At 40.9% G+C, this 13212-nt stretch overlaps 1 protein-coding gene across 8 annotated transcripts in view; it reads right to left on the bottom strand.

Moving 5' to 3' along the window:
• cwf19l2 (CWF19 like cell cycle control factor 2) overlaps positions 1 to 13212 on the bottom strand; it is a 36393-nt gene that overhangs the window by 14113 nt on the left and 9068 nt on the right. For 4 of the 8 annotated variants that reach the window (XR_008573061.1, XR_008573062.1, XR_008573063.1 and 1 more), the window contains exons 12-19: positions 11372 to 11500; positions 10769 to 10906; positions 6593 to 6805; positions 4356 to 4472; positions 4132 to 4287; positions 3984 to 4064; positions 3698 to 3799; positions 2533 to 3499 (exon numbers count right to left, since the gene is read on the bottom strand). Coding sequence is in view for 4 of the 8 variants with exons in the window: in XM_054793321.1 (XP_054649296.1) it covers positions 3359 to 3499; positions 3698 to 3799; positions 3984 to 4064; positions 4132 to 4287; positions 4356 to 4472; positions 6593 to 6805; positions 10769 to 10906; positions 11372 to 11500 (1077 nt within the window). In the remaining 4 variants the exon portion in view is untranslated. Of the gene's footprint in view, positions 1 to 167; positions 3500 to 3697; positions 3800 to 3983; positions 4065 to 4131; positions 4288 to 4355; positions 4473 to 6592; positions 6806 to 10768; positions 10907 to 11371; positions 11501 to 13212 lie in introns of those variants that run through there. The other 4 variants (XM_054793320.1, XM_054793319.1, XM_054793321.1 and 1 more) reach the window with 4 other exon arrangements.

The raw sequence follows: 13212 nt of genomic DNA, 5'->3' as shown, positions 1-13212 counted from the left end.
ATAGCGTGCATTAGTACGACGTCACATCAAGTAAAACCGAGCGATTTGTGAGGTCTGATTTTTTTTCACAGAGTCATTTTTGTCATGCAAATGTATTACTCCTTCGAACGCATATTGTTTTGAGAAGCCTCTACTTAAGTAACCCCAGTAACTAAGCGGAACTTTGTTTCTCATCACCAAAATCCGACCGGAACTGGGCTCATCGGACCAAGTACGGGGTAAGTCACTGCTGATGGGGATGTCATACAACTTCAAGTCAAAAAATCCAAACTATTCCTTTAACACTGCACAAGGTTTATGTCATTATTAACCCTTAGTTGCTTCTTGATCTTTTTTTTCCCCACACCATCCTTTCCTTTTATACAGGAAGTGAAATAAAAAGGTAAATGACAAATGTAGGAAAGCAAAATATTGTGTTAACAAGTAGAAGTTATGGTGTGAATGAATGATCAGTAATAGACATGGGGAAGGGGTAGAATGAAACATAAGCTGCTGATTAACCATGTCAGATAACCATGTGATGTTCCTGATGTAACGTGTTATGCATGTCTGAAACAAACAAGCCATGCCATGCCAGTGTGTCAGTTTCACAATGGAACCATCTAAATATGCAGCGCCCCCCCTGGGAAATTTGTTTTGTTTCCTTTTGTATTCTTGCTAACTTCACCCTTCTCAAAGGAAATTGACTTGTGATGAAAAAGGTTAACTTACCGTCACTTGACGTGCGTAATTAATCAAATGAACAGAACCTAGCATTTAAACTGACATTTAGCTCCCTTTTAAGGTGAGTCACTCAAACACAATGGTCGCTATTTACTATTAGCGCCTCCAGCGTGAGGAAGAAACTCCAAAATGTAGACTATGCAACCTCGTGAAATAAAAGGCGGCTTTTATAAGATACACACACAAATGCACGATGAGGCAGACGACCACGAGAACGAAACATGAAAGCAGCGGTGACGCTCTGCAGTGATGAGACGCAAACTGTTCAGACCAGTTGAAAAATTACAAGAATTTACGTTTAGCCCTGTCAGGGTTAGAGTAGGGTTACTGTTACTTATTAGCTTAGCTTACAAGCAACACCCACTGAACACTGAACATATTAGCTTGAACCACTGCTTGCAAGGTGCATACAGCGTACATTTACCAATTTCTACACTATCATGGCCATCTCTCCTATTTTTTTTTTTTCCTGCGCATTTTGAAGCTCCTACTTAGGACCTCCTTAAGATCCAACAGTGCAAAATGCAAATTCTTGCGATTTTTCAGCTGGTCTTAAAATTTTGATCAGCATGATGAGGTTGCGCTCTGGGTCAAGGTGGCTGATTGCTTATGAGAGGAGCGAATGTGTGTCAGCCGGTTTGGGATGCTGTGGCGTGCTTCTGCACCCGCGGCTGTGGTGACACCACAACCTTTTGGAATTAAGTGACAGCTGCACATGACCATAAGGCCAGAGGCACAAATCACACACACTGAGAAACCAGGGTAAATTAAAGTTTGACAAAAGGAGGGTCCAATCTGTGTCGGGATCAAAATCCTCTGGAGTTATTCGAATACCAATGAGAATACAGCATACGCAAAGCAAAGAAATGCAAAATTATATTCTTATAAAAGGGACAGGCTTGTTGATTTATCTATTCAAACACTAAATGTTGTTATTCAAGCAAGACACATGGGAGTACTTTATGTTATTGTCAACATTGTCGTGCTGCTCAACCTTATCTGGGTCACGGTCTGTCTCTTTCCCGTGATTACGTCACTACTACCATACTACACTACTACCATACTACACCATGTATTTTTGCGATGCCTCTACTAAATAGATTTGATCTACTTGACAGACATGAGATGTTGTGTTTTCTGAGTGACTTGAAAAAGGTGTCACTGTTTGGCAGACACCTTTGAATAAAACCCTGTTTTACAGTTACGTTGCACTAATGTTTTTGCACCATTTCTGGTTGTGTTCCGGTTAAAATATGCTGCAAAATATTCACCCATTTTCGATACAGCCTGCCGTCATTAGAATCACGACTGAGCTGGAGCCTAAATATAAACTATGACATCATTTTTTTTGGTTTTGTTTCACCTATGGAGATATTGTTATCGTGAGCCATGTATCGCAAATCGTACCTTATCGGGAGGTACCCTGAGAGTCCCAACCCTAATTAAGGGGAGTGTCTCAAAGGCTGGGCAAGTAAGCAACTAACAGAGAGGGGAGTTGTAATTGTTCATTTTAAGATTGAAATTTTAAGATAATGGTGACAAATTAAGCAGTCATCAAACAACTGTCAAGCACCGAGTAAATATGTTCTTTTTTTATTGCCGCCTACCAGTTGTTATTTCACTGATATTGAAAAGATGATTTTGTCTTGAGTTTGATCCCGACTTACAGAATATTGTTCCCGCAAGTGTGACTTGAAAGCTAGAAGTCATTCCGGTCAACATGGTAACAATTAGTAGGATCATGGAGCTGCATAACTGATTTCCATAAGGTTTTGTGAAGGGGTGAATAAAGACAAAAGAAAAACATACCGGTGTGGATTCCTCTTCACTTTTTGTTTTTTTCTCTCCTCAATATTTTCCTCAGTTTCACTAATAATGCACAAAATTCAGGCATATGCAGGCGGTACGGTGGTCTAGTGGTTAGCATGTTGGTCACATAGTCACAGTCAGGAGATCGGGATGGGTTCGAATCTCCGTTGGGCATCTCTGTGTGGAGTTTGCATGTTCTCCCAGTGCGTGCATGTGTTTTCTCCGGGGACTCCGGTTTCCTCCCACATTCCAAAAACATGCATGTTAGCTTAATTGGCGACTCCAAATTGTCCATAGGTATGAATGTGCCCAGCGATTGGCTGCCGACCAGTCCAGGGTGTACCGCGCCTGTCGCCCGAAGTCCCCTGAGATAGGCTCCAGCATACCCCCGTGACCTTAATGAGGAGAAGCGGCATAGAAAAAGGATGGATGGATGCAGGCAGTAGACATTAATAATAATGTGCAGCTGTAGTTGTCCTATCAATAACATGTATGCGTTCACTAAGAAATACACTGAAACTGGCAAAATCCCTCGTTTGCAATGTTAATAAAAGTGGGAACATTTTGAGGAAAACATGAAAACGATACACCTTCAGATAGTCATATCTGGAATAAGGACAATATTTTGTCATCAAGATTCTCATGCTATTAACTGACAAAATTGCCATGAGATCCTGTGAAAAAGTCATTTGTGTACATGGCCCTTATTTGTGTGTCCTGTTGATAAGAAATTGGCATTTCATCAGTTGATCGTGATTTCAGATGAGAGAAAAGATGCAACATTGCATGCACATCATCTACCAATATGGTCTTCTTGAGTGTCCCGCTAAGCCCCGCTCTTGGTACAGTCGTACGGTTTCCACCACTGTGCAAACTGCAGGACTTTTTTCCTCTGATCATCAAAATTCTCACGTATCATCTTCCTCCAACGCCTTGGCTCTAAGTCCATCATACCTCCAACAACTTCCTGTGACGAGAAGGCAGGTTAATCCAATTCAAATATTTCTTTTAAAAGTATTCAACTATAAAGATGTAAAGAACAGTAACAATTTCCCCAAATGTGTTCTGGTTTCTTATTTGCAACTGTAAAGAAAAAGGGTGGCTTGGTACCTAATAAGCAGAAAAAGAGCAGGTGTCATGTGAAAGTGTTAATGCATAAACTGACCTTGCCGAAGTAATGTGGGAACTTCTGTTCATTTTCAATTACATGAGCAAACCCTCCCTGGAGTCCAAAGTCTACGGCAAAGTAGGGCAGCCCTCGGGGAACCTGCAGCACACAAACAATTAACCAGGCGTAAAGCATTTCATGACAGCGGACAATGAGTGAAGAGGATGGGAGGGAGGGAGGGAGGAAAATATTACAGGACTAAAAGCACAAAGGAAACAAATTGGTATTGGAGGAACAAATGACGCAAGAGTTGAAAGTTAGAACGCGACAGCATGAAACGTACAGCTTTGCGGATGTCCTTTGAAGAGAGGTCGACGACCTTCTTGTTCATGGCCCATTCCTCATCACACTCCATGATAGCTTTCTGTGGACAGAAGCGTCAGGATTACTGAACTCTTTGACAAAAATAGCACAAACACAAACACGCACACCTTAAAATATATAGGTGCCATATCCCCCAGTTCCCGAGGTAGTGGGATACACTCCAGGACCATGTGCTGTCTCCTGCGTGGGTTCAGGTGCGCTTCCATGAACACACAGTCCAAGTCCTGGGACTCGAACATACGCACCAAGTTGCGTCGGAACACCTGTACAACACAAAGCAGGCGACTAAGGAGTAATATTTGGTCTGATAACAGAAGGCTGATTGGTTCACCTGCATTTCCGACCAGACATCTTCATCCAAACTGGTGGCAGCACAGTGATGCTGGAGAGGACAGATGAGACAATGGCCCTCCGTCATGGACACACCTGCAGGGAGACTCAGGTACACCTGGACACACATATATTGCAGTAAGTACATAAAACCATGTTTCCATTAAGTGGGACACTTTAAGTTTATTACAGTTAACAGCATGCTTTAGGAAGGCAACACAGTTGACAAAGGACAAAAATAATGGACATAATGGTCCATCTTTTGTGTTCTTTCAGTTGTTCATTGAACTCTCAGAAATTAAGCACTATCCTTTCTAGAAGGACATCTTAGTATCAAATGCAGGGTCAGTATCTGGTGTGATCACCATTTCCCTCAAATACCGTACATGCTGGTCCAGAGCATCCCGGACCTGCTCAATGGGTGACGTGTGGTGAGTATGCTAGCCATGCCAGAACTGGGATGTCTTCAGCTTTCAGAAATTGTGTACCGATCTTTGTAAAATGGGGGCGTGCATTATCATCCTGCAACGTGATGTGATGGTCGTGGATGAACGCCACAAAAACGGATCTCGTCAGGACCTTAGAGTCACAGTATCTCCGTGTATTCAAAATGCCATTAATAAAATGTACCGGCCATGGGCCACTCGATCAGCAACACGGGACAGCATACTCACCGCACATGTCACCCACTGAGCACGTTTGGGATGTTCTGGGTCGGCGGCGTGTATGGTATCAGTATTTGAGGCAAATGGTGGTCACGCCAGATACTGACTGGTTTTCGAACCCCCCCAACCCAGACACACCCTCCAATACAGTTAAAGTGCACATTTGGGAGAAGCCTTTTATTGTGGCCAACTTAAGGCACACGTGTGCAATAATCATGCTGTCTAATCAGCATCTTGATATGCCACACCTGTGAGGTGGATGAATTATGCTGACTAACGTTAGACAGATTGTGAACAATATTTCAGAGAAACAGGCCTTTTGTGTACATAGAAAATGTCTTCCATCTTTGAGTTCAGCTCATGAAAAATATTACACAAAATATTGATACTTTGGCCACGATTTGGACATGTTCACTGTGAGGTGTACCCACGTGTGTTGACAGTTATGAAGTCAATAATGGCTATGTGGAGTTATTTTCACAAGACAGTAAAATACACTAAGTTGCACCCAATTTCCTTTCTGCTGTATGGTACGGTCCCTCGAGAAGACTGCTAATGAAATATGAGGAGTGTACTTTTTTGAGATACAGTGTTCTCTCGTTTATTGCGGGGGATAGGTTCCCAAAATAGCCCGCAATAAGTGAAATCCGCGAAGTAGCCAACTGTATTGTTTTTACAATTAATATGTGTTTTAAGGCTGTAAAACCCTTCTCACACAGGCATTAGCATTTTATCACATTTCTCTCTTGTTTAAACACTCTCAAAGTTCAAATTTCGTTTCAATTTTAATGATCAACCTACTAGGTTGGACACAAGAAATTATATAGTGACTCACGCATATTTCACTCCTGACTGTGCCTCGTCCTGGCGCCGTTCGGCTGTAGTGTTTTTGTATTCTTGTTCAAACATATTGCTTCTGCTGTCGTATTTTCCTCCTCCTCGTACTACTCCTTGAACCGAACATTAATTTATTCCGTAATGGCGCCCTAAAGCCGGTTAGCTTCTTCTTCTTCTTTATACGGTTAGCTAGTTTGCTAGCGACCGTTGACCACAACAGGAAACGGCACTAAGGAGATTGATTGAGGACGTACAACACAATGGGCGGGTTCTCCCTTAGCCAATAAGGATGTTGTGGATCTATTGTATATTTAGCCGGCTATTGTCTACTGTGGGTTTCTAGTGTGCTCATACAGGCACATAAACACATACTGAGACGAGGTGGAGGTACGACATCTTTACTCCAGCTGCACACGTCTTCAACTCTCACATTGAGTATACAACACAGTCTACTGGTAGCAGTAGTACATACAATAACAGACACACACGACAGAGTACCAATAGATCGCTCTAATACACCACAAAAACACAGAACACAATGTGCGTTCTGTTTAAAAAAAACATGTAAAACTGCACTTTAAGAAATCCGCAAAACAGCGCGTCTGCGAAAGGTGAAACGCGATGTAGCGAGGGAACACTGTACTGTACAAGTCCATCTTTCGTCGTCAATACCATTTGCCATTTTCAATGAGTTACCATTGCAATTGTACAAACACATCGCTTCATGATTGATTACCTTGCTCCCTATGGCTATTATGAGGTGCTTCTGGAGCTCCTGGCTGTTGAAACAGTGACGGCATTTCTCCATGGTGGTCGTCAGTCTCCTGCTCTCCTCTGCAGCTCTGTTCCTCATCCTTTCCTCTTCTCTCCCTTCGCCTTCCCTCTTTGCTGCACTTGACACAAACATATCGTCCAGGGTGTAGTTGTCGCCATCTGTCTTTCCCATCATCTGGAGAGCCGATTGCAGTACAGGTGGTGGAGAACAGGCAGGATGATGCATGTGGCAGAAGAGACAAAAAAACAGTTGGTACTAAGACTGTGTTCATTCTTGAAGAGCAGGATGTTACAGCAACTTCCAGATCCTTTGGGAGCCGTAAAAAAGTCCTTGTACTGTGACTGGCCGGTATGCGTTAATATCAGTGTTGTCCTCTACGTACTGTCAACACTGCCTACCTAAACCACCAATGAAAACATGTTTAACCACATGCAAAGAGCGAAGACATACCGCCACCACCAAGAATGGAGCTGACCAACATTCATCTGTTTGAATAAACCGTGTCCACATCCTTGGAAAATAACGCTTATTATTTTATTAAAGTATATAATATTTATTACTGTTAAAATTAACATTATGTATATAACATAAAAAAATGATTTTAAAATAGAAGATACATTTCCACTGTGCTACATGCAGGACAAATTGTACCTAATTGAATGTAAAATGTGTTTGTTAAAAAAAACACACACACATACAGTAGATACTGTTATGACTGATAAAAAGATTACATTTCTACAGGTGTGTCTCAAAATATAGAATTTTTAGTTGTTCCACCGTCACTTGCATAGACATTGTGATACATTTCCTCTAACATACTGATTATCGCAATATCGCCATCATATGATAGCACAAGTTACTATGCAATTCGCTCTGTATGAACGAGAAGTTGGTCTCAGTGCAGGACACTAAGTAGCGACTTAGTATGTGCGTCTTAATTTTGTCGCCATGGTAACCCGGCAACAGATTGAAGTGTGTGGGTATGTGTGTGTGTGTGTGTGTGTGTGTGTGTGTGTGTGTGTGTGTGTGAGAGAGAGAGAGAGTGGGAGGGGCAAGCACATTTGAAGTGTGTGTCCATGACTAAGCGTGGGAGTGAGAGTGAAAATTGGATTTAGTGACACAGTGGGAGTGTGTGCATGTGTGTGTTGTTCAAGAGCAGTACTCCCTCTACCTTTTGTAGAAAATATACTCGGTCACATTTAAATGCACGTGCACGTAGATTATCCGGTGCCGAACAGCCCTCAAACATACAGTTGGATGAGAAGCACTGATTTTAACAATATGTTATTACTGATCATTAAATAACGGACTGAATTCCTCATGTGGAGGGTGAGTAGAATAAATTAGCAATACAAAAACATACCAAAGGGTCTTTGTTGTTTTTTCTTTTTACATTTTGTGAGTGGAGTAATTTACTGAATTAAAACAATTGTAAATGTTTCACCAATGACACTTTGATACAAAGTAAAGTAGTTTGTGTACAGCTTCTAAAGCCATGAAAATTTGCCGTCCCCTCAAAATAACTCAGTACACAGACATTTATGTCTAAAATTAACTTTTTCCACCATGGGCCGCATACAGAAAAATTGAAGGACGCTGGGAGCCACTTTGATATTTAAAATTTGTATAAATTTTTATTTTATTTTATTTTTATTTTTTTTTTTTACCTACATGTCCCTGTGTGAAAAAGTGATTGCCCCCTAAACCTAATAACTGGTTGGGCCACCCTTAGCAGCAACAACTGCAATCAAGCGTTTGCGATAACTTACAATGAGTCTCTTACAGCGCTGTGGAGGAATTTTGGCCCACTCATCTTTGCAAAATTGTTGTAATTCAGCCACATTGGAGGGTTTTCCAGCATGAAGCGCCTTTTTAAGGTCATGCCACAGCATCTCAATAGGATTCAGGTCAGGACTTTGACTAGGCCACTCCAAAGTCTTCATTTTGTTTTTCTTCAGCCATTCAGAGGTGGACTTGCTGGTGTGTTTTGGATCATTGTCCTGCTGCAGAACCCAAGTTGGTTTCAGCTTGAAGTCACGAACAGACGTCCGGACATTTTCCTTCAGGATTTTGTGGTAGACAGCAGAATTCATGGTTCCATTTATCACAGCAAGTCTTCCAGGTTCTGAAGCAGCAAAACAGCCCCAGACCATCACACTACCACCACCATATTTTAAAGTTGGTATGTTCTTTTTCTGAAATGCGGCGTTACTTTTACACCAGATGTAATGGGACAGGCGCCTTCCAAAAAGTTCAACTTTTGTCTCGTCAGCTTTTCACACAGGGCCATGTAGCTTTGGATTTTTTTTCCTCCCTTAATAATAAAAACTTTCATTTAAAAACTGCATTTTGTATTCAGTTTTGTTGTCATTGACTTATATTTAAATTTGGTTGACGATCTGATAACCAATGGCAACAAATCTGAGTACAGCCCTTAGTGACTACACTCACCAATTTACATTGTATAAAAGTGTAATTTCTTTCTGTATAAAAAATATACAGTATAATAAACTGAATAAATGAAATGTAAGTGTACTCACTTCTGTGAGGTACTGCAACTGTTTGGTGTTTTCATATGGAGTAAAACTAGCGCTGCTCCAGAGAGCTGTTTACTTTTTATTTTCTGCCAGCATTACGACGTTCAATAGCCTATGACTGACATTTATAAATCAATTCTGAATTTTTCATAACTGCATCATGCGAATGTGCTAAACGTAAAGACACTTTATGTATTACCGTAGTGTGCTGCAAAGTTTGTAAGTGCGCTAATCCCAATTCTGAAGAGTAACACATACACACAAGAGGACTTTGTGAAAGGCCGCTGCTATTATAAACCACTGAAGTAGTGTTGCCATGGCAATCACAGAACTACCCCTCTCCTTATTATATGCCAGTGTACCATCATAATGGTTGTGAAATTGTTCTTTTGGGATGACATCACAAAATACTATCATGCACATCGCAATGGGATACAAAATGCAGAATTTAATGTTGTATACTATATTTATATATACAGTACACGTCTGTCAATTTATCTTTCATTACCAGTTGCCATTTCATGGGCTTTCATAATTTCACTTGGGTGAGATTGGTTCATTAATTCCAAATGAGTGAGGGGGAAAAGTGCAAAAGGAGAGAGTTTGAGGGGGAATAAATTACAAAGAATATACAGCTAATTAAAGAAAAAGATTGTGTGGAACAAATGAAATGGTGTACAGTATAATTGAGAGATGGGACATCGCCATCTTTTTCTCTCCCTTGCAAATCAGAAATCTCTAACTATGATTATAAGTGGTATTTATAGAAGCCCTGCCATGGTAACTAAATATTTTTAGTATATATTTTGTGCATATATATAAATATACACGCCACACACTGACATGCATACATGTACATGTGTATGGAAACAAATAAGGACCGCTAGGGGGTATTCTGTGAAAGTGGCCGGAGTAAAAACCGGAGTACATGGAGAAAACCCACGCACACACGGGGTGAACTCCACACAGAGATGCCCAAGCAGAGATTCGAACCCACATCTTCCAGATCTCCTGACTGTGTGGCCAACACGCTAATCACTCAGTCACTGTGCACCCTCCCGGCTGGTGTATTTTACAAAAAGAAAAAACAGTAATTATTATGGAGCGTTGAGGAGTTCCCGAAAGATTATAACTATTAAAAGCAACAATGTCGCTGTCACTGTCAAAGTGGAATAATAATGGAAAAATTGTCTTAAAAAATGTTGTCAATAATATCGATTATCGACGATAATATCTAGCACAATTCTCGACCAACAAAATGTTAGTGTGTGTGTGTGTGTGCGTGCGTGTATTTAAAGTATGTTATACATGGAATTACAACAGCATAACTTAACTCTCACATGCTGTTGCTTCATTTTGAAGAAATGCTGGCTGCTTTGATTGTTAAGGTCTTACTTTCACGCGCACACATTTTTTAATACTGTCCTAAATTTCCCAGGTAGGGAAATATAGCTAACCTTATCTTCTACATGCCAGGCTGTTTTTGTAAAATGATTTTTGCATGGTCAGTGTTTACAAAATACTTTTAGGTCGCTATTTTAAGTGTTTAACTGCGTTAAGCACTGCAATGCACAGTTTGCGATAAAAAGCCCCTTCTAACCTTGGCAGCCATTCGAGAGTAGAGGGCATTCTGATCCTGTGCGGAGCTCATCTTCTCCCTCCTGACCATCTCCTTCAGACCCACACTGTCGTCATCCTGAAAGTAGCGCACACGCTGCCCATCAACATGAGTCTCAATCTGGACAGAAAGAAGAGCATCATTGTTATTTTAAGAGTGCAGCACACAGTTCAGATTATTGGTGTGTTTGATAACTACATAATAGATTCCCATATGGGTCACTAATGGTATCTCCTTTTTGATGCATCTATGACATTTCCAAACTTCCCCACAAGGCAGAAGAAGTATCACTCAATTGTGCCTTTTAATTATTTGATAATTGGAAAACACAAAAAAAATTAAAATGACGTCAGGTGATACATTGGTCTACAACCACGCATTTCTGCTTCACTCTGTTTCATGCTTTTATGCATGGCAAAAAACAAAGCTTTTGGGTTTTGCCCCATGTAAAATGTGGGGATTCTTTTTTTTTTAAATACCAAAAATTTGATATAAAAACTCATCCCCATAATAATCCCAAACCAATTTAAACATCTTGTGAAGTGAATTACATATTTGTCAAGTATGTACATTTTCATCACTTACCGGCTTCTTTTTCCGTCGTCCTCCGTGGGGCTCCTGTGGTCCAGACAGGGGCTTGACTGGCCAGGCCTGACCGGACTGGTCTGTTCTGAACAGCACAACCTCCCGGTCCTCGCTCGATCTGCCAGCCATCTGAGAACCACAAAACGCAGACAGGCTGTTTTTAATAAATTCCTCTGACTGCCAAGAATCCCCAAAAAGATTAGATATTTAAGCTTTTACAAACATTTTTACAGTTGAATATTTCTCTCAGGACTTGCTAAAACAGAAGATAAAACAGGCAGTTGTTATGTTATGTCATTTCAGTATTTACCGTATTACCTGGAAATAATGGGTTAAAGCATTTATCTTGTGAGTTAGTATTATGTCCATTAGACGTAGTCCTGTTCATCGCAGATCATTACAACACCATTCATCCATTAAGCGCAATCGAAGCACACTCATTACATTCAGATAGAAATCAAGTTGTGTAGCTGCAAATGACTTGTGATTAGACAAGTCTCAGCAAGGGAGACACATGCTGGACAAGAGCCTACAAAAATGCTTGTAGAGTGTGGGGAGATAAATGATGTGCTCAAGTCAATTAGGCATCGCAAGGCTGCACACATTCAGGCAAGAAAGTAAATATGAAGCAGCGAGTGATGAAGACAAGCCAGAACCCTGCCTAAACAAGACCGACTAGAAGGTCCTCTTCGAGCACCAGTCAAGAGCGCTACATCACTTGGAGAGCCTCTCCGTAGCAGAAGAGTAAAGTTTTAGTGCACTTATCAGCCATTAATCTTTTCTGAGAAGCCACACAGTGGACTTCATCGAGCTATGATTAATCTGCCATAAATTGCATACCATTGCTCACAACTTGTACTGTTCAGAAAGTGGTGCGCTACACACATAGGAACATCCGAGGAGGTCAGGGTGACCTCATAACTCTCTGCTGATGACCTGAATTACCCACATATATATAAATTCCCCTAGATAGGTATAGCTACAAAAATAGAAACATAACAGCTTTGCACTAATTTTGGAAACTGGAATTTGTGGTGCAGCTTGACAACACCGTGTGATCCTAACAGTTGTTCCATGGATTTTAAGTACTTCCAATCAATGCACCAATAATAATAAAAAAAAAAGCTGTGGGCCAAAAATGGCCCCCCATTCTGCAAATTGGTAACCCCCGGGCTAGGGGTACTTGGTTGAAATTCGAGTAGCTTGTTCATATTGTGCTCTGAGACTCCTTATTTTCTGTGACCTGAGTTCAGACTTGAGTGAATATGTGTGGTCAAAAACTTGTGCTCGGTCTCATGGTGGTGATTCACATTTATGGTGAGTGCCACGGTCTCTGAATATCTGCGATAAACTGGTTTCGTGATTCCAGAGGAAAGAATGAGCACAAATAAATATTCTGGGTTAAAAGCTCAATTTTCACTGTCCTTTTTTTTCTTCTACAAGAGGGCCATGTGTATTAATTTTTCTGTTATCTCTGGCCTATTTGTCTCGCTGTGCTCTCTCTCCATATCTCTTATTTTCCTGTATCTCTCTCGCTCGTCTCTCTGTCGGCTTTCTCCATCTATCACTCGTGTCTCTCTCCTTTCCCTGTATCTCCTCTCGTCTTTTCTCTGTCTCTGTAATCGCATACACGCATACAATTGGTCAATGGATTTCACCAGTGAATGACCCCTGCTGTACAAGGTGAAGATAGCTGCACGCCATTTTTCTCCATCGTTTTTCAGTTGTTCATCAAGAAGCACAATCATTTTGCTCACAATTTTTCAGCCTGCAAGCTACTTTTAAAATGACCAAGTCCCAAAGATCTAGCTCCTACTATAAATATAGAAAATGTTTGTTTA

The sequence above is a fragment of the Dunckerocampus dactyliophorus genome, chromosome 12 (assembly GCF_027744805.1).
Source record: "Dunckerocampus dactyliophorus isolate RoL2022-P2 chromosome 12, RoL_Ddac_1.1, whole genome shotgun sequence".
NCBI classification, from domain to species: domain Eukaryota; kingdom Metazoa; phylum Chordata; class Actinopteri; order Syngnathiformes; family Syngnathidae; genus Dunckerocampus; species Dunckerocampus dactyliophorus.
Note: the sequence above shows the minus strand (reverse complement) of the source record. Positions and strands in the feature narration are given on the sequence as shown.